Source organism: Bombina bombina, chromosome 5, assembly GCF_027579735.1.
Source record: "Bombina bombina isolate aBomBom1 chromosome 5, aBomBom1.pri, whole genome shotgun sequence".
In the NCBI taxonomy this organism is placed as follows: domain Eukaryota; kingdom Metazoa; phylum Chordata; class Amphibia; order Anura; family Bombinatoridae; genus Bombina; species Bombina bombina.
Genome location: NC_069503.1, coordinates 24,447,528 through 24,469,379, shown reverse-complemented (window position 1 = coordinate 24,469,379; position 21,852 = coordinate 24,447,528). Strand labels below are relative to the sequence as shown.

Sequence of the window (21,852 nt, the reverse complement as noted above, 5' to 3'; positions counted from 1 at the left end):
AATACCTTGAAACGTATATTGAATGACTTTATTACACAAAAAACAACTGAACACCCTGAACCAAAAATTAACCCTCCAAGTGTGTTTGCTGGTCCACGCACCCGTTTTCGTGAATTTCGCAACGCATGCTTACTCATGTTCTCTATGAAACCTAAGACATATTATTCTGATAGAGTAAAAGTATGCACTGTGATTTCATATTTAAGTGGGGAACCCAGATTATGGGCAGATAAATTTTTTGAGGCTAATGATCCCATTTTAGGATCTCTGGACGATTTCTTTAACGCAATGGCCTTATTGTATGAAGACCGCAACACCCAACTCACTGCTGAAAACAACTTGAGAACACTCAAGCAGGGCAAACGGCCAGTTGAAGACTACGTTGCAGAGTTTCAACTATGGGCTACAAAATCTCAGTGGAATTCAGTCTCTCTACGTAATCAGTTTCGCCTGGGACTATCAGAACATTTGAAAGATGAGCTCTCTCGTATTGAGTTCCCAGACACGCTTGAATCTCTCATAAAGATTTCTATCTCAATGGATAGGAGATTCAGGGAACGCCGTGCTGAAAAGGTTCCAACTGAATCCTATACAAAGAAGTATCATTTACCACAAGTACAGCATCCATCCTCAAGTCCTGTACCTATGGAAATTGGCACTATAAAAGGTCCACTAACATACGAAGAAAAACAACGAAGAAGAAGTTTAAATCTATGTATGTACTGTGGAAACAAGGACCACACAGTATCCACCTGTCCAACTCTAATCCGCCAGAAGAGGGGTAAGATACTGATAGTTAACCCTCAAATTAATTCTAAAATGATATCACACTTAACCATTTCATTGTCTTTGCAGTGGGATCAACATCTTCTACTGAATGAGGCCATGATCGATTCAGGGGCTTTTGGCATGTTCATGGATCAAACCTATATTACTAAAAATAAAATACCCAGTGTGTTAAAGCAATTCCCTGTACTTGTAAAAGTTATTGATGGCTCCACTCATTTAAAAGGTCTAATAACACACCACACTATTCCGCTACTCACTACTACAGGTAATGGTCATACTGAATATATCACATTCGATATACTACCTAACTCTATCCATCCTATCATTTTAGGATTCCCCTGGTTACATCAGCATAACCCCAATATTGATTGGGTTAACAATAATATACAATTTACATCTCAGTACTGTACAACTACTTGTTACCCCACAATCTCTCTAAACCACATACAACCTCAAATACCCTCAGAATACCTTGAGTTTTCAGATGTATTTAATCTTAAAGAGGCAGAAAATCTACCACCACATAGACCATTCGATTGTCCTATAGACACTAAACCTAATACCACCATACCTTTTGGTAAAATATATCCTATGTCTAATAAAGAGTTGCAATACCTTAGAGAGTATCTTGACGAAAATTTAAAAAAAGGGTTTATATCCACCTCCACGTCTCCAGCAGCTGCTGGAATGTTTTTTGTAACCAATAAGGATGGTACTATGCATCCTATTATTGATTATAGGGGTTTAAACGAAATTACAGTAAAAAATCGCTACCCACTTCCACTCATCCCTGAACTCCTAGAAAGATTAACTGATGCTCAAATCTTCACCAAACTAGATTTGAAGGGTGCATATAATCTCATACGCATGAGGAAAGGGGATGAGTGGAAAACAGCTTTTAAAACTCGTTATGGTTTATATCAGTACAATGTTATGCCTTTTGGCTTGACAAATGCTCCAGCAACTTTTCAGTTTTTTATAAATGAGATATTCAAGGATTTATTAGATATCTGCGTAGTGATATATCTAGATGACATTTTAATTTATTCAAAGAACATAACTGACCACATCAAACACGTACGATGGGTTTTAATGAGGTTAAGAGAGCACCATCTTTATGCTAAATTAGAGAAATGTCAATTCCATGTAAAGACAATCAAATTCTTGGGTTATATCATCTCCCCTACTAGCATTGAAATGGATCCTGACAAAGTAAAGGTTGTTTTGGACTGGCCTGCACCCACCAGTTTAAAATCTCTCCAAAAGTTTCTTGGTTTTTCCAATTTCTACCGAAGATTTATCCAGGGATATTCCACCATTGCTCAACCCTTAACTAAATTGACAGGAAAATCCAAATTTTGTTGGACAAATGAAGCACAAAAAGCTTTCGAACATCTAAAAAAATGTTTTACTTCGGCTCCCATTTTACAGCTTCCTGATCCAGAGGCAGATTACACTTTAGAAGTTGATGCATCAAATATTGGTGTTGGAGCAATTTTGTCTCAACGACGCATTGGTTCACAAGTTCACCATCCTGTTGCTTTTTATTCCCGACTTTTGACGCCAGCGGAAAGGAATTACTCTGTAGGTGATCTAGAACTTTTGGCAATAAAGGTTGCCATGGAACATTGGAGACATATTCTAGAAGGCACATCCAAACCCTTTTTAGTACTAACAGATCACAAGAATTTACAGTATCTAAAGAAAAACAAAACTTTATCTTCACGTCAGGTCCGATGGTCCCTTTTTCTAGATCGCTTTAACTATCTCATACACTACAGACCGGGATCAAAAAATACTCAAGCAGATTCTCTATCCAGAACTTTTCAGAATATACCCGAAAAGGAAGAGGCACAAAATATCATACCCACTCACAGATTCTTAGCCTCTATTACTTCATTCCACTCTGATCTACTAAATGCTCAACTCAATGATTCCGCAATCCCTTCAATCTGTACTAAGGACTCAAAGACCGGTTTATATCATAATCATAAACTTTTGTATGTTCCACCAACATTAAGAAAACAATTACTTCATCATTTCCATAATCTTCCACTATCAGGACATCCAGGTATTACTAAAACCCATGAGTTATTGAATAGAGAATATTGGTGGCCGAAAATGAAGCAAGATATATGTAACCATATCACTGACTGCCAAGTTTGTTCCCGAACCAAACGAATCCCGCATAAACCATTTGGTTTGTTGGCTCCTCTACCAATACCTGACACACCATGGCATATGATATCGATGGATTTCATTGTAGAGTTACCACCCTCAAAGAATTACACCTGTATCCTAGTAGTTGTTGATCATCTCACCCGCATGGGACATTTCATTCCTCTCAGGAAGATACCCACTGCAACAACCACAGCTAACTGTTTCATCAACCATATCGTAAAATTACATGGTCTACCACTTTCAATAGTTACTGATAGGGGAACTTAGTTCACCTCCAGATTCTGGAGGGAATTGTGTCGTCTATTGAAGATCACCCCTAGATACACAACAGCTTTTCATCCACAATCAAATGGTTTGACAGAACGACTAAATCAAACATTAGAGCAGTATCTCCGGTGTTACATATCTCAAGTTCAAGATGATTGGTCAGACTGGCTTCCGATGGCAGAATTCGCCTACAATAATTCGATAAACATCTCAACTAAAATGACACCGTTTTTTGCTTCTTATGGTTATCATCCAAGAACAATACCCACGTCTAACACCACCTCATCTTCACCTTATGCTGTCGAATATGTTACCGAACTAAAAAACTCCATGCCTTTATTGAAAAAACATCTGGAGACTGCAAAAGATAAACAGAAGTTTTATTTTGACAGGAAACATATACCTCCACCACCATATAAACCTGGGGATCGTGTATGGTTATCCACAAAAAATATAAAACTGAAAGTTCCCTGTAAAAAATTGGCAAACCAATTTATAGGTCCCTTCAGGATTAAGAAAATCCTAAATCCTAATGCAGTCGTTCTCCAATTACCAGAACATCTACGGATTCATCCATCTTTCCATGTGTCTCTCTTGAAACCTTATTCTGGTACCTCAGACTCGCTACCCGGGGACGATTCCTCCGATGCTGAATTGTGCGCAGACCAGTCTGAATTCGAGGTGGAAAAGATCTTGGATTCCCGCAACCGTTGGAGACGGGTCGAATATCTAGTCCGTTGGTTAGGATATGGTCCTGAGGAGGACTCTTGGATTCCTCTACGTGATATTCACGCTCCGGATCTAATTCGTGATTTCCATCTTCAAAACCCTTCCAAACCTGGTTCTTTGCTCCCAGCAGGTCCGCCTTGAGACGGGGGATCTGTCATGATTCCACCTTTAATTCTCTGTCCACCTTTACTTATTACCTATAAAAGGCTATCAGATGCACCTGTTTAACGCTTGATTATTGAAGTTGTATTCCTGAAGAACTTCCTGTTCCTCCGCTTCTATTTCATTCAAGCCTTTAACTACTTTTTGTGAATCACCTACTTTGGATCAAGACTTCATTTTCAAAGTGTGTCCCAAAGGTTTATCGTTTTCATCTAACTTCACCTAAGGTATTTATCCTTTTGCCGTAGCCCATAGTCAGAACCGCTGACGTCATCTCACTCCGACTACCAACTGTGTCTCTACACCTCACACGCTGATACTCTGGAGCCACACAGCACTCGCTCCCTGCATCCTTCCTCCTGTCTGACCTGTTCAGCGTACGCTGCATAATCAACATCGCTGCTCTCCTGCTGTGTGTGTGTCACATATCAGTCTCGCTCAGGTACAATCTCTCTCAGCTCAAAACTGACTTTGCCTCAAGTAAGAACAAACGGTAATTTTCATTGTTATTTTTGCCTATTATTCAACTTGTCTCTATTTTTGACAAATACCTATTCTGTGCATAATACACTTAAAGGTTTATTTTTCCTCAGAAATACCAGTCTGCATTATTTACCTTATACAAATCATTTCAATTACTAATATTAATTCTGCTTTTTATCCATGTGCTTAACTCATTCGAAACTATATGTGTTAACTATTGGAAAAAGCTACAAATCTAATTTTGACTTAATAATATAACCAGGTTGTATGACATATATAAACAGTAGCTGTGATGAGTCCTCTGTGTGGGGTGCTAGAAAGGTGTAGAAAGAGACTTTGCAAACAGTATATACCAAGTATATATAGTATATATATGACCTTGTGTGCTAGATACCGGATGTGAAAGGTATTGTTTATTGAATACCGGATCTTGAAGATTTATGGTCCGGTAGTATTCCTAAATAGTGACTAGTGTGTGTGCAAAGATATATAAAGATATAGAATATATGTAAACGATCCGTGGTGCTTCCAATCAAAAAAAGGGAAAAAATAGAAAAAATGTGGTGTGATGGTGTTAATCCATCATAACTAAATAATGATGGACATATAAAAAAATGATGATTAAAAAATTATTTCAATCCGAAAATGCCAAAATAAGTGTCATATGTCGCTTAAAAATCACTTGAACAATTAAAACAAAAACCCAATGCAATCCAAGTGTGAGTGTCTAAGTTCAAACAAATAAAAAAACCAGGTGTAATGTGATCAACAAAAAACAGTGTTGACTACGATGTCCTTGTTAAAAGTATATAATGCTTGATAGATGCTTGCTAGATGTGAGTATCACCAAGGTAGTTTTGATTGTAGTGAATATCACAGGAATTGTGAAGACATGTGTCTAACAAAGAGGACTTGAATACAAATACGATCCTTCCTGAAGAAACAGAAAAGGTATATGGTGCAGATTGTATAACAATAAAAAACAGCTAGAATAAGGCTTACCAGTGTCTACGCGTTTCGGCCTATGCTAGGCCTTTCTCAAGACTGGTTTATGGTTTATAGATAAGTGCCTTATATAGGGTGTTTTGACCTTTGATTAAATCGTGTATTACTTCCGGTTTCTAATCTTCCGGTATAGCCGTTTGTTAAAAATGTATCTTATTTTGCTCATTTAGTGGTTCTTAATAAAACCACTTACATCGAATTATGTCTACATATATTTTTCTAAGACATGGTATTCCTAAGGTTTTCAAATCTGAGTTTATAAATCATTTCTCCAATTTTGTCGTGACGTCACTTCCGGTGAGAGTTTTGTTAAACGCTTAATGTTAGCGATCAAGGACGATTTATACATGTTTGTAAGTGTTTTTTCAAACACTTACAAACATGTATAAATCGTCCTTGATCGCTAACATTAAGCGTTTAACAAAACTCTCACCGGAAGTGACGTCACGGCAAAATTGGAGAAATGATTTATAAACTCAGATTTGAAAACCTTAGGAATACCATGTCTTAGAAAAATATATGTAGACATAATTCGATGTAAGTGGTTTTATTAAGAACCACTAAATGAGCAAAATAAGATACATTTTTAACAAACGGCTATACCGGAAGATTAGAAACCGGAAGTAATACACGATTTAATCAAAGGTCAAAACACCCTATATAAGGCACTTATCTATAAACCATAAACCAGTCTTGAGAAAGGCCTAGCATAGGCCGAAACGCGTAGACACTGGTAAGCCTTATTCTAGCTGTTTTTTATTGTTATACAATCTGCACCATATACCTTTTCTGTTTCTTCAGGAAGGATCGTATTTGTATTCAAGTCCTCTTTGTTAGACACATGTCTTCACAATTCCTGTGATATTCACTACAATCAAAACTACCTTGGTGATACTCACATCTAGCAAGCATCTATCAAGCATTATATACTTTTAACAAGGACATCGTAGTCAACACTGTTTTTTGTTGATCACATTACACCTGGTTTTTTTATTTGTTTGAACTTAGACACTCACACTTGGATTGCATTGGGTTTTTGTTTTAATCGTTCAAGTGATTTTTAAGCGACATATGACACTTATTTTGGCATTTTCGGATTGAAATAATTTTTTAATCATCATTTTTTTATATGTCCATCATTATTTAGTTATGATGGATTAACACCATCACACCACATTTTCTCTATTTTTTCCCTTTTTTTGATTGGAAGCACCACGGATCGTTTACATATATTCTATATCTTTATATATCTTTGCACACACACTAGTCACTATTTAGGAATACTACCGGACCATAAATCTTCAAGATCCGGTATTCAATAAACAATACCTTTCACATCCGGTATCTAGCACACAAGGTCATATATATACTATATATACTTGGTATATACTGTTTGCAAAGTCTCTTTCTACACCTTTCTAGCACCCCACACAGAGGACTCATCACAGCTACTGTTTATATACAACGTCCACATGTTTTAATGTTTTAATATTTTTATATGTTTTTATGTTTTTATGCATTGTAAAAACCATCATGGATCCATGAAATATTGGTTTATATTGTTTTCTATGTTTTGAATGTAATAAATTGAGACACATCTATTCCTTGAATATTTCAAGATTCATCTTTTTAGTACCAATCAATACCTGCCTCCGTTGGTTGGCGCCTGGGACCCCCCCTCCTTTTTCTATTATACATTTGGGTGCATGCTAGGCACACCCTCCCTAGGCTATAGGTATATAGTAGGCGCTTATATCATCAGTCAATTACCTAAACTGAAAGCTTCTAAGTAAGTTTTTAAACAGTTTAATACTCGATTTTTATATCAGTATCTGTGCATCTTATTCTTTATAGTAGTGTCTATTACATGCAGTTATATGAAAATGAGTGTATTCTGTCCCTTTAAGTTACTTTCTTGGAAGGTTCTTTTTCTATTGGCTATTGCTTCGACACGCAGAGTCTCTGAGTTGGCGGCCTTGCAATGTGAGCCTCCTTACCTAGTTTTTTCATGCTGATAAGGCTGTTCTTCGCACTGGGTTGGGTTTTCTCCCTAAGATTGTGTCTGACCGCAACATCAATCAGGAGATCGTGGTTCCTTCCTTGTGTCCTAATCCTTCTTCTTCGAAGGAGCGATTACTTCATAATTTGGATGTGGTTCGGGCTTTGAAATTCTATCTTCAGGTTACGAAATATTTTACACAGACTTCGGCATTGTTTGTGGTCTATTCTGGGAAGCGCAGAGGGCAGAAAGCTTCTTCCACTTCCCTATCTTTTTGGTTGAGGAGCATCATCCACTTAGCATATGAAACAGCGGGTCATAAGCCTCCTCAGATGATTACAGCTCATTCAACTAGAGCTGTGGCTTCTTCTTGGGCCTTCAAAAATGAGACCTCTATGGAGCAGATTTGTAGGGCGGCTATCTGGTCCTCCTTACATACTTTTTCGAAGTTTTACAAATTTGACGTTTTTGACGAAGCAGCTTTTGGGAGAAAAGTTTTACAGGCTGTGGTGCCCTCAGAATAGGGTCCACCTCTCTTTTACCCTCCCGTTTTTATTCTTTGTCCTCTAGAGCTTGGGTATATGTTTCCCACAAGTAAGGAATGAAGCCGTGGACTCTACTCATATTAAGATGGAAAACATAAATTATGCTTACCAGATGATTTCCTTTTCATTTGTATGAGGAGAGTCCACGGACCCCGAACGTTTTCTCCGTTGGGCGGAGCTACATTTTTGTTATTCTTCTGACACCTTTTATACCCTGATATTTCTCCTACTGTTCCTTGTTCCCTCGGAAGAATGACTGGTGGATAAGGGGAGTGGGGAGAGGTATTTAAGCCTTTGGCTGGGGTGTCTTTGCCTCCTCCTGGTGGCCAGGTTTTGTATTCCCACAAGTAAGGAATGAAGCCGTGGACTCTCCTCATACAGATGGAAAGGAAATGATCTGGTAAGCATAATTTATGTTATTTCCCTCAGTGGTCATTACACACTACACATCTAATAATATAGTAATTTCTGGTTATAACACACTGTACATCTAATAATATATCCCTCACTGGTCATTAAACACTTCAGATCAAGTATAAACAGAAAGAGAAACAGTCTGCCAGGAACACAGCTCAGTGGCTTGTTCTATGGCCTGTTTACCACCTGGGAGTAGTTCATTTTAGCCCAATTCTGCTTTTTACAGAGGAAAACTTACCTGAAGTATATCAGTTTGATCCTAACAAGGTCAGTCCAGCCCCGAAATACCAGGCGATTCTCCTCTGAACAAGGTAAATGGCAACCTTGTTTCGATCGTTTCGGCCTCCATTGGGCCTCATCAATGAGGTGCAGCCATATTCCTCTAAGCACATTGAGCAAGGAGTCCATGTCTGGTTTCCCCCATTACCCTTAAAGAGACTTGCCCCAGGGTCATAATACAAACAGAAAGACAAGCAGTCTGCCAGGAACGAACAACAGTTCAGTGGCTTGTTCAATAGCCCGGTTACCACTTAGGAGCAGCTTCTTTTAGCATTACTGGGCTAAAAAGAAGCAACACCCATGGGGTAAAGCACCATAGCTAACAAGTTATTGAGCTTGCTGTTCCTTCTCCTTGAGAGTGAGCTTCTCTCTGTGTGTATTATACTTCAGATCAAGTAGAGTAGCTTCCTAAGGCCTAGATTTAGAGTTGGGTGGTATCCGTCAAAACCAGCGTTAGAGGCTCCTAACGCTGGTTTTTACCGCCCTCTGGTAACAAAGACCCCCAAAATAAAAAAATGCCCTACCCTATTCTAAATTAAAAAAGTTCAAAGCTCTTTTACCTTACCAGCCCTGAAAAGGGCCATTTGCGGGGCATGCCCCAAAAAATTCAGCTCTTTTGCCTGTAAAAAAAAAACATACAATACCCCCCCCCAACATTACAACCCACCACCCACATACCCCTAATCTAACCCAAACCCCCCTTAAATAAACCTAACACTAAGCCCCTGAAGATCTTCCTACCTTATCTTCACCATACCAGGTTCACCGATCCGTCCTCTGAAGTCTTCATCCAAGCCTCCGAAATCTTCATCCAAGCCCAAGTGGGGGCTGAAGAGTGACTTCCATCCTCCGGCTGAAGTCTGGATCCAAGCGGCGGCTGAAGAAATCCATCATCGGGCTGAAGTCTTGATCCAAGCGGGTGCTGAAGAAGTCCATCATCGGGATGAAGTCTTCTATGATGCCGCATCTTCAATCTTCTTTCTTCCGGAGCCATCATCTTCCAGCCGACGCGGATCCATGCTCTTCTACCGACGCCTACTCGCCGAATGACGGTTCCTTTAAGGGACGTCATCCAAGATGGCGTCCCTCGAATTCCAATTGGCTGATAGGATTCTATCAGCCAATCGGAATTAAGGTAGGAAAATTCTGATTGGCTGATGGAATCAGCCAATCAGATTCAAGTTCAATCCGATTGGCTGATCCGAACAGCCAATCAGATTGAGCTTGCATTCTATTGGCTGTTCCAATAGAAGACTTCATCCCGATGATGGACTTCTTCAGCGCCCGCTTGGATCAAGACTTCAGCCCGATGATGGATTTCTTCAGCCGCCGCTTGGATCCAGACTTCAGCCGGAGGATGGACGTCACTCTTCAGCCCCCGCTTGGGCTTGGATGAAGATTTCGGAGGCTAGATTAGGGGTATGTGGGTGGTGGGTTGTAATGTTGGGGGGGGGTATTGTATGTTTTTTTTTACAGGCAAAAGAGCTGAATTATTTGGGGCATGCCCCGCAAATGGCCCTTTTCAGGGCTGGTAAGGTAAAAGAGCTTTGAACTTTTTTAATTTAGAATAGGGTAGGGCATTTTTTTATTTTGGGGGTCTTTGTTATTTTATTAGGGGGCTTAGAGTAGGTGTAATTAGTTTAAAATTGTTGTAATATTTTTCTAATGTTTGTAAATATTTTTTTATTTTTTGTAACTTAGTTCTTTTTTATTTTTTGTACTTTAGTTAGTTTATTTAATTGTAGTTATTTGTAGGTATTGTATTTAATTAATTTATTGATAGTGTAGTGTTAGGTTTAATTTTAACTTAGGTTAGGATTTATTTTACAGGTAATTTTGTTATTATTTTAACTATTTTAGCTATTAAATAGTTATTAACTATTTAATAGCTATTGTACCTGGTTAAAATAATTACAAAGTTGCCTGTAAAATAAATATTAATCCTAAAATAGCTACAATATAATTAGAATTTATATTGTAGCTATATTAGGGTTTATTTTACAGGTAAGTATTTAGATTTAAATAGGATTAATTTATTTAATAAGAGTTAATTTATTTTGTTAGATTTAAATTATATTTAATTTAGGGGGGTGTTAGTGTTAGGGTTAGACTTAGCTTTAGGGGATAATACATTTATTATAGTAGCGGTGCGCTCCGGTCGGCAGATTAGGGGTTAATAATTGAAGTTAGGTGTCGGCGATGTTAAGGAGGGCAGATTAGGGGTTAATACTATTTCTTATAGGGTTATTGAGGCGGGAGTGAGGCGGATTAGGGGTTAATACATTTATTATAGTAGCGGTGAGATGCGGTCGGCAGATTAGGGGTTAATTATTGTAGGTAGCTGGCGGCGACGCTGTGGGGGGCAGATTAGGGGTTAATAAATATAATATAGGGGTCGGCGGTGTTAGGGGCAGCAGATTAGGGGTACATAGCTATAATGTAGGTTGCGGCGGTGTACGGAGCGGCAGATTAGGGATAATAATAATATGCAGGGGTCAGCGATAGTGGGGGCGGCAGATTAGGGGTTAATAAGTGTAAGGTTAGGGGTGTTTAGACTCGGGGTACATGTTAGGGTGTTAGGTGCAGACGTAGGAAGTGTTTCCCCATAGGAAACAATGGGGCCGCGTTAGGAGCTGAACGCTGCTTTTTTGCAGGTGTTAGGTTTTTTTTCAGCTCAAACTGTCCGATTGTTTCCTATGGGGGAATCGTGCACGAGCACGTTTTTGAAGCTGGCCGCGTCCGTAAGCACCACTGGTATCGAGAGTTGAAGTGGCGGTAAATTATGCTCTACGCTCCTTTTTTGGAGCCTAACGCAGCCCTTCTGTAAACTCTAAATACCAGCGGTATTTAAAAGGTGCGGCCAGAAAAAAGCATGCGTAGCTAACGCACCCCTTTGGCCGCAAAACTCTAAATCTAGGCGTATATCTCCAGACATTTCTGATGAGGCTGAACGATTTTCTCCATTTTGGAGACATTTTTAGCCCAGTATCTAGTAGAATTGCTCTTCTAATTTCCTAAACATTACCTATTCATGGTTTGGTGATACAAGTGGAGCTTGCTTGCCAGCCAATGGGGGATTACATGGTAGCTCCATAAGACTCTCATCTAGTTTTAAAGGGATATTCCAGCCAAAATTGGAAACCACATGAGTGCATTTCGGTATTGAACAGAAGGAACTTTGTAATATACATGCATTAGCAAAAATGCTTCTAATAAAAGCTATAGCTGTTTCAATAGTGTATTTAAGTATGCTCCTTGCACTGGCATTTTAAACACAGCACTTGCTCAGAAAGCCTAAGGTGCTTGTACTATCTAGTAATGACTCAATTTGTTAATTCCTCACATTATACAAGCCCAAGTGATGATCTGAGCAGCTGCATTATTTAAACACACCTGGCCTTCAGCAGACTAACTTCTTGGCATCTCGGACGTGGGCGAGGGCGGGCGGCCGTGAAAGAGAGAGCTCAAAAGGGGGGGGGGGGATAGAGAGAGCTCAAAAGAGGGGGATAGGAGAGAGCAAAAGAGGGGGGGATAGAGAGAGCAAAAGAGAGGGGATAGAGAGAGCAAAAGAGAGGGAGATAGACAGCAACAGAGAGGGGGAGGGAGAGCAAAAGGAAGGGGAGAAAGAGAGAGCAAAAGAGGGGAGATATAGAGATCAAAAGAGAGGGAGAGAGACATATAAAGAGAGGGGGAGAAGGGGGAGAGAGCAAAAGAGAGGGGGGAGAGAGAGCAAAAGAGAGGAGGGAGAGTGCAAAAGAGAGGGGAGAGTGCAAATGAGAGGGGGAGAGAGAGAGAGCAAAAGAGAGGGAGAGAAACGGCAAAAGAGATGGAGAGAAATAGCAAAAGAGATAGCGGAAAGAGAGCTAAAGAAAGGGGGGAGAGAGAGAGAGCAAAAGAGGGGGAGAGACAGCAAAAGAGAGGGGGGAGGAGCAAAATATAGGGGGAGAGAGAGCAAAAGAGGGGGGAGAGAGAGAGCAAAAGAGAGGGGGGAAAGAGAGAGCAAAAGAGGGGGAGAGAGAGAGAGCAAAAGAGAGGGGGAAAGAGAGAGCAAAAGAGAGGGGGAGAGAGAGCAAAAGAGAGGGGGGAGAGGGGGAACAAAAGAGGGGGGAGAGAGGGAACAAAAGAGGGGGGAGAGAGGGAACAAAAGAGGGGGGAGAGAGAGAAAGCAAAAGAGGGGGGAGAGCGCAAGAGAGAGGGGGGGAGAGCAAAAGAGGGGGAGAGAGTGTGCAAAAGAGAGGGAGAGAGAGCAAAAGAGAGGGGGGGAGAGAGAGCAAAATAGAGAGAGGGGGAGAGAGAGAGAAGAAGAGAGGGGGAGAGAGAGAGGGCACAGAGAGAGCAAAATAGAGGGGGAGAGAGAGAGAGCAAAAGAGAGGGGGGAAAGAGAGAGCAAAAAAGGGGGGGAGAGAGAGAGCAAAAGAGAGGGGGGAAAGAGAGAGCAAAAGAGAGGGGGAGAGAGAGAGCAAAAGAGAGGGGGGAGAGAGAGAGCAAAAGAGAGGGGGGAGAGAGAGAGCAGGGGAGAGGGGGAACAAAAGAGGGGGGAGAGAGGGAACAAAAGAGGGGGGAGAGAGAGAGAGCAAAAGAGGGGGGAGAGCGCAAGAGAGAGGGGGAGAGAGCAAAAGAGGGGGAGAGAGTGCGCAAAAGAGAGGGAGAGAGAGCAAAATAGAGAGAGGGGGAGAGAGAGAGAGAGAGAGGGCACAGAGAGAGCAAAATAGAGGGGGGATAGAGAGAGCAAGGGGTGGAACAGGCTTTAGGACTAGTTAATAAACTGGTTTCCTGACAAACCACACCACAACATATATTTATATTATAGGGACCTACAATCAGGTCTTCTGCACACTGTGTATGATGGGGCTCCCTATTGTTTGTTATTAGGTACCCCAACACTTTTTATGGAGAGTTCAGAAGTAAAGTCAGAGAAAGAAGAGATGGACGTTGGGGGTAGCGTGACTAAAACAGATACAGTTACTGCTGGTGGTGAGTACCTTATAACCTTAGTTTGGGGCTCCATTATTGCCTTATCAGGGATATTTGGGGGAAAGATCTTTGCTAGTTGTATGTAATATTTATATGATATGAAATATATTGTATATCCTCAATATGAGGCTTCTAAATCGGAATCAAGCAGTTTGATTTCTGCAAAGCTCGGAAATAGAAACCCTTTGCCAGTACTAACCAGTAACTTTATGTCTGCCAGCTATTTATGACTGTTTTCTTGTTCCTTGTCATCCGGTTTTACAGAGAGGTCAGACATGAAGTCAGAGAAAGAAGAGTCAGACACTGAGTGTTATGTGACCGCAATAAAGACTAAAACAAATGCACATACAACTGATAGTAAGTAGTTTATATTTCTTTAGACTTCTTGCCTGGTTTTTAGTATTATATATAGGGGAAAATGCATGTTCCTGTTGTCTCATGGGATAAATGAAAACCCTGAGCTGTGATCTTCTGCGCTCTCATCCTGAATCTCATACTCACCAAGTATTTCTGCGCTCTCATCATGAATCTCATGCTCCCCAAGTATTTCTGTGCTCTCATCCTGAATCTCATACTCACCAAGTATTTCTGCGCTCTCATCCTGAATCTCATGCTCCCCAAGTATTTCTGTGCTCTCATCCTGAATCTCATACTCACCAAATATTTCTGTGCTCTCATCCTGAATCTCATACTCACCAAGTATTTCTGTGCTCTCATCCTGAATCTCATGCTCCCCAAGTATTTCTGTGCTCTCATCCTGAATCTCATACTCACCAAATATTTCTGTGCTCTCATCCTGAATCTCATACTCACCAAGTATTTCTGCGCTCTCATCCTGAATCTCATACTCCCCAAGTATTTCTGTGCTCTCATCCTGAATCTCATACTCACCAAGTATTTCTGTGCTCTCATCCTGAATCTCATACTCACCAAGTATTTCTGTGCTCTCATCCTGAATCTCATACTCACCAAGTATTTCTACGCTCTCATCCTGAATCTCATACTCACCAAGTATTTTTGTGCTCTCATCCTGATTCTCATACTCACCAAGTATTTCTGTGCTCTCATCCTGAATCTCATACTCACCAAGTATTTCTGTGCTCTCATCCTGAATCTTATACTCACCAAGTATTTCTACGCTCTCATCCTGAATCTCATACTCACCAAGTATTTCTGTGCTCTCATCCTGAATCTTATACTCACCAAGTATTTCTGCGCTCTCATCCTGAATCTCATACTCACCAAGTATTTCTGCGCTCTCATCCTGAATCTCATACTCACCAAGTATTTCTGCGCTCTCATCCTGAATCTCATACTCACCAAGTATTTCTGCGCTCTCATCCTGAATCTCATACTCACCAAGTATTTCTGCGCTCTCATCCTGAATCTCATACTCACCAAGTATTTCTGCGCTCTCATCCTGAATCTTATACTCACCAAGTATTTCTACGCTCTCATCCTGAATCTCATACTCACCAAGTATTTCTGTGCTCTCATCCTGAATCTTATACTCACCAAGTATTTCTGCGCTCTCATCCTGAATCTCATACTCACCAAGTATTTCTGCGCTCTCATCCTGAATCTCATACTCACCAAGTATTTCTGTGCTCTCATCCTGAATCTCATACTCACCAAGTATTTTTGTGCTCTCATCCTGAATCTCATACTCACCAAGTATTTCTGTGCTCTCATCCTGAATCTCATACTCACCAAGTATTTCTACGCTCTCATCCTGAATCTCATACTCACCAAGTATTTCTACGCTCTCATCCTGAATCTCATACTCACCAAGTACTTCTATGCTCTCATCCTGAATCTCATACTCACCAAGTATTTCTACGCTCTCATCCTGAATCTCATACTCACCAAGTATTTCTGTGCTCTCATCCTGAATCTCATACTCACCAAGTATTTCTGTGCTCTCATCCTGAATCTCATACTCACCAAGTATTTCTGTGCTCTCATCCTGAATCTCATACTCACCAAGTATTTCTACGCTCTCATTCTGAATCTCATACTCACTAAGTATTTCTGCGCTCTCATCCTGAATCTCATACTCACCAAGTATTTCTACGCTCTCATTCTGAATCTCATACTCACCAAGTATTTCTGCGCTCTCATCCTGAATCTCATACTCACCAAGTATTTCTGCGCTCTCATCCTGAATCTCATACTCACCAAGTATTTCTGTGCTCTCATCCTGAATCTCATACTCACCAAGTATTTCTGTGCTCTCATCCTGAATCTCATACTCACCAAGTACTTCTGGGCTCTCATCCTGAATCTCATACTCACCAAGTATTTCTGTGCTCTCATCCTGAAGCTCATACTCACCAAGTATTTCTATGCTCTCATCCTGAATCTCATACTCACCAAGTATTTCTATGCTCTCATCCTGAATCTCATACTCACCAAGTATTTCTGCGCTCTCATCCTGAATCTCATACTCACCTAGTATTTCTACTCTTTCATCCTGAATCTCATACTCACCAAGTATTTCTGCACTCTCATCCTGAATCTCATACTCACCAAGTATTTCTGCACTCTCATCCTGAATCTCATACTCACCAAGTATTTCTGTGCTCTCATCCTGAATCTCATACTCACCAAGTATTTCTGTGCTCTCATCCTGAATCTCATACTCACCAAGTATTTCTGTGCTCTCATCCTGAATCTCATACTCACCTAGTATTTCTAAAAGTAAGAAGTGAATACAGCGCCAACAAGAGGCCAAGGGATAAATATACTCACAGAGAGATAAAAGAAGATTATTTAATGAACCATGTTAAAAAGCATCAGTAATAAAAGACTATATATAAAAAATGTAAAAAGCACATATAAATAAAATTACAAATACAGGAATATCTTACAGAAGCGGCTCAAAGGGCCAAAGCTGATAATTACAATAAAAACAGAGGTAATAACAGGTGATCAGTGTGAGTGGTACACCAGAATAAGAGTGTATACTGATAAAACAGAATTAGCCTAAGTACAACTGTAGCAAGTGCATCAAGCAAAAAACTAATAAACAATAATACAAACAATAGTGTTCAAAATTAGTGTTACAAAAATAGTGTTCCAAAAAATAGAAAAATGCACTGCAGTGCAAAAAAAGGGGGGTAGCAAAATAATTGTATAGATACAATCAAATAGTGAGTGAGTGCAAATGGATATAAAAATGCTAGCTACTTAATCCAGTGAGGTTAAGATATAATTAAATAAAATACACAATATGCAATAACATAAAAAATAAAATACACAATATGCAATAACATAAAAAATAAAATACACAATATGCAATAACATAAAAAATAAAATATAAAATATAAAATATAATCCAAAAAAGTATTCAAAAAGTTGATCAACAAATGTTAGTGAAGAACAAAAATAAGTCAATCAAAACTAAAAAATGGAAAAAAAGGGTGATGAAAAGCAAGGTGAAAGTGAGGAAATTGATTCCTTCCAATGTTAGTTACTTTAACAGATCCAAATTCCTGAGTGTGGTTGCTGAAGTAGCTGATTGGATCCTAGCACCTGTCAGCTGCTCCTATAGTATCCTAAAAAGTGTCCCTGTAAAAAAAGAAATTCACAACATAGTGTATCCAATATGAGAATGAAGTAAAGATTAAAGTAATGCTTACCAATATGTCAACGCGTTTCTGCCCTCAAAAAAGGGCCTTTCTCAAGACTAGAATATTGGTAATGGCAGCTGGCCTTATATACAGTTTAGAAGTAGCCTATATGGTAGTTTAATTGATTAATTGTATTGTTTGGGCGCCAAATCCCTCCACTTCCTGTGTAACATCTAAAAGATTCCCCCATAAAGTGTAGTATCACTTCCTGTGTAACATCTAAAAGATTCCCCTCCACTTCCTGTGTAACATCTAAAAGATTCCCCCATAAAGTGTAGCATCACTTCCTGTGTAACATCTAAAAGATTCCCCCATATGGCAAACCGGAAGTATATAAATTTTCCCGGATTAATTTTATACATATCTAAATATATAGGTCATTCAAAAGGCATGTATATGGCCTTAGATTTATCCAGTTGTTTCTTTCTCGATTGCCGGTATCTTTGTTTTGGCTTACCAGTTTCAAGCCCAATATCGGAGCTACCCGGTAGTGACGTAACCGTTGACGTCACTTCCGGTCCGGCGATATTACATAGACAAGCCGCTAGCAACATTAGCATGCTGTACAATGCTAATATATGCGGCTGTCAGTTACGCCTCCCATCTAGTATATTAAATCCTTAGAGAGCCCTGGGGATAAAGATGTCAGAACAATGCCCACCAATGTGTCGCTAAAGGGGATAAGTGTCAAGGCACTATTGGCCCCCAAACGTTATAACGATAGATAAAGGCTATGTAATCACAAACATTGAGATTTACAAAAAACTAACACATATTTTATGTCAGTGGGACAAAGGAAACAATAAAAACAATAAAAACAATAACGGCAAGTATTTTTGGAAATTAAATAACGGTTTTGTTATCTATTTCTCTTAAGTCCAAAGGGGTCAGATAATATTTTCTTTCTATAGCCATATTTTATATATCCATCATTATACTAGTAGATGGATTGAATGATCTCAAATATTATAATATGTGTTAACATATTGTCAAAGTGTGTTTAAGATACACTTTGACAATATGTTAACACATATTATAATATTTGAGATCATTCAATCCATCTACTAGTATAATGATGGATATATAAAATATGGCTATAGAAAGAAAATATTATCTGACCCCTTTGGACTTAAGAGAAATAGATAACAAAACCGTTATTTAATTTCCAAAAATACTTGCCGTTATTGTTTTTATTGTTTTTATTGTTTCCTTTGTCCCACTGACATAAAATATGTGTTAGTTTTTTGTAAATCTCAATGTTTGTGATTACATAGCCTTTATCTATCGTTATAACGTTTGGGGGCCAATAGTGCCTTGACACTTATCCCCTTTAGCGACACATTGGTGGGCATTGTTCTGACATCTTTATCCCCAGGGCTCTCTAAGGATTTAATATACTAGATGGGAGGCGTAACTGACAGCCGCATATATTAGCATTGTACAGCATGCTAATGTTGCTAGCGGCTTGTCTATGTAATATCGCCGGACCGGAAGTGACGTCAACGGTTACGTCACTACCGGGTAGCTCCGATATTGGGCTTGAAACTGGTAAGCCAAAACAAAGATACCGGCAATCGAGAAAGAAACAACTGGATAAATCTAAGGCCATATACATGCCTTTTGAATGACCTATATATTTAGATATGTATAAAATTAATCCGGGAAAATTTATATACTTCCGGTTTGCCATATGGGGGAATCTTTTAGATGTTACACAGGAAGTGATGCTACACTTTATGGGGGAATCTTTTAGATGTTACACAGGAAGTGGAGGGGAATCTTTTAGATGTTACACAGGAAGTGATACTACACTTTATGGGGGAATCTTTTAGATGTTACACAGGAAGTGGAGGGGAATATTTTAGATGTTACACAGGAAGTGATGCTACACTTTATGGGGGAATCTTTTAGATGTTACACAGGAAGTGGAGGGGAATCTTTTAGATGTTACACAGGAAGTGATACTACACTTTATGGGGGAATCTTTTAGATGTTACACAGGAAGTGGAGGGATTTGGCGCCCAAACAATACAATTAATCAATTAAACTACCATATAGGCTACTTCTAAACTGTATATAAGGCCAGCTGCCATTACCAATATTCTAGTCTTGAGAAAGGCCCTTTTTTGAGGGCAGAAACGCGTTGACATATTGGTAAGCATTACTTTAATCTTTACTTCATTCTCATATTGGATACACTATGTTGTGAATTTCTTTTTTTACAGGGACACTTTTTAGGATACTATAGGAGCAGCTGACAGGTGCTAGGATCCAATCAGCTACTTCAGCAACCACACTCAGGAATTTGGATCTGTTAAAGTAACTAACATTGGAAGGAATCAATTTCCTCACTTTCACCTTGCTTTTCATCACCCATTTTTTTCCATTTTTTTGTTTTGATTGACTTATTTTTGTTCTTCACTAACATTTGTTGATCAACTTTTTGAATACTTTTTTGGATTATATTTTATATTTTATTTTTTATTTTTTATGTTATTGCATATTGTGTATTTTATTTAATTATATCTTAACCTCACTGGATTTAGTAGCAAGCATTTTTATATCCATTTGCACTCACTCACTATTTGATTGTATCTATACAATTATTTTGCTACCCCCCTTTTTTTGCACTGCAGTGCATTTTTCTATTTTTTGTAACACTATTTTTGTAACACTAATTTTGAACACTATTGTTTGTATTATTGTTTATTAGTTTTTTGCTTGATGCACTTGCTACAGTTGTACTTAGGCTAATTCTGTTTTATCAGTATACACTCTTATTCTGGTGTACCACTCACACTGATCACCTGTTATTACCTCTGTTTTTATTGTAATTATCAGCTTTGGCCCTTTGAGCCGCTTCTGTAAGATATTCCTGTATTTGTAATTTTATTTATATGTGCTTTTTACATTTTTTATATATAGTCTTTTATTACTGATGCTTTTTAACATGGTTCATTAAATAATCTTCTTTTATCTCTCTGTGAGTATATTTATCCCTTGGCCTCTTGTTGGCGCTGTATTCACTTCTTACTACTTGTGCATATTTTTTGGAGGTTGGTTAGGATCTCTGTTTGGATACAGCTTGGGGATTACCTTAGCGCTTGTACACACACCCTTTTTCACCTAGTATTTCTACTCTTTCATCCTGAATCTCATACTCACCAAGTATTTCTGCGCTCTCATCCTGAATCTCATACTCACCAAGTATTTCTGTGCTCTCATCCTGAATCTCATACTCACCAAGTATTTCTACGCTCTTATCCTGAATCTCATACTCACCAAGTATTTCTACGCTCTCATCCTGAATCTCATACTCACCAAGTATTTCTGCGCTCTCATCCTGAATCTCATACTCACCAAGTATTTCTGTGCTCTCATCCTGAATCTCATACTTACCAAGTATTTCTGTGCTCTCATCCTGAATCTCATACTCACCAAGTATTTCTGCTCTTTCATCCTAAATCTCATACTCACCAAGTATTTCTGTGCTCTCATCCTGAATCTCATACTCACCAAGTACTCCTGGGCAGGTATTTGGTTTTACTGGGTGTGTTTTTGTTAAATATATCAAATATAATCTGAGTAGGTTTCGGAGACTAAACTATCTGCACTGTTCCTATATCAGACAGAGTGTATAGTCTGTACCAGGGAGCCAGGTACAGTTGTGTAGATCAGGTTGTTAACCCTTTCTTGCCAACTAGTGCTGCCGAGTGCGATTTTTGTACATTATCCCCACATTAAGGGACATGCAGCACACATTCTGTATTTAATAATTAGAATAGCATACAGATTTTTTTAAAAAGCTTTCAATTTTCTTTTTTTATCAAATATATTAAGTTCTTGTGGTATTCTTTGTTGAAGAGACTACCTAGGTAGGCAGGGTGCACGTGTGTGGAACACTATACAGCAGCAGTTTTGCAAGAATGCTTTTGAGCATTGTGTCAGCTGAAAGAATAAAATTGTTAAAGCAGCGGTAAATACAGTAGATTTGCATAGACAACAAACGCCTGATAAAAAAATAACGTAATAACACTTAGTCTGAACTTCAGATGAGCATTTTTCCTGACAGATTTCAGTTATGTATATTTCCACTCCCCCTGTACCATGTGACAGCCATCAGCCAATCACTAATGCATACACATGCCATGTGACAGCTACCAGCCAATCACAAATGCATATATGTATATTCTGTGAATTCTTACACATGCTCAGTAGGAGCTGGTGACTCAAAAAGTATAAATATAAAAAGACTGTGCACATTTTGTGAATTGAAATAAATTGGAAAGTTGTTTAAAATTGCTGCTCTATCTGAATCATGAAAGTTTAATTTTGACTTGAGTGTCCCATTAAATGCATTCTTGCAAAACTGCTGCCATATAGTGCTCTA

The 21,852-nt window shown here is 39.0% G+C and overlaps 1 protein-coding gene across 1 annotated transcript in view; it reads left to right on the top strand.

The window, feature by feature from the left end:
• The window catches only part of LOC128661250 (uncharacterized), a 138,306-nt gene that overhangs the window by 36,485 nt on the left and 79,969 nt on the right, over positions 1-21,852 (top strand). Inside the window, exons 5-6 of the mRNA XM_053715526.1 lie at positions 263-781; positions 13,729-13,830. Coding sequence (XP_053571501.1) covers positions 263-781; positions 13,729-13,830 — 621 coding nt within the window. The remainder of the gene's footprint in view (positions 1-262; positions 782-13,728; positions 13,831-21,852) is intronic.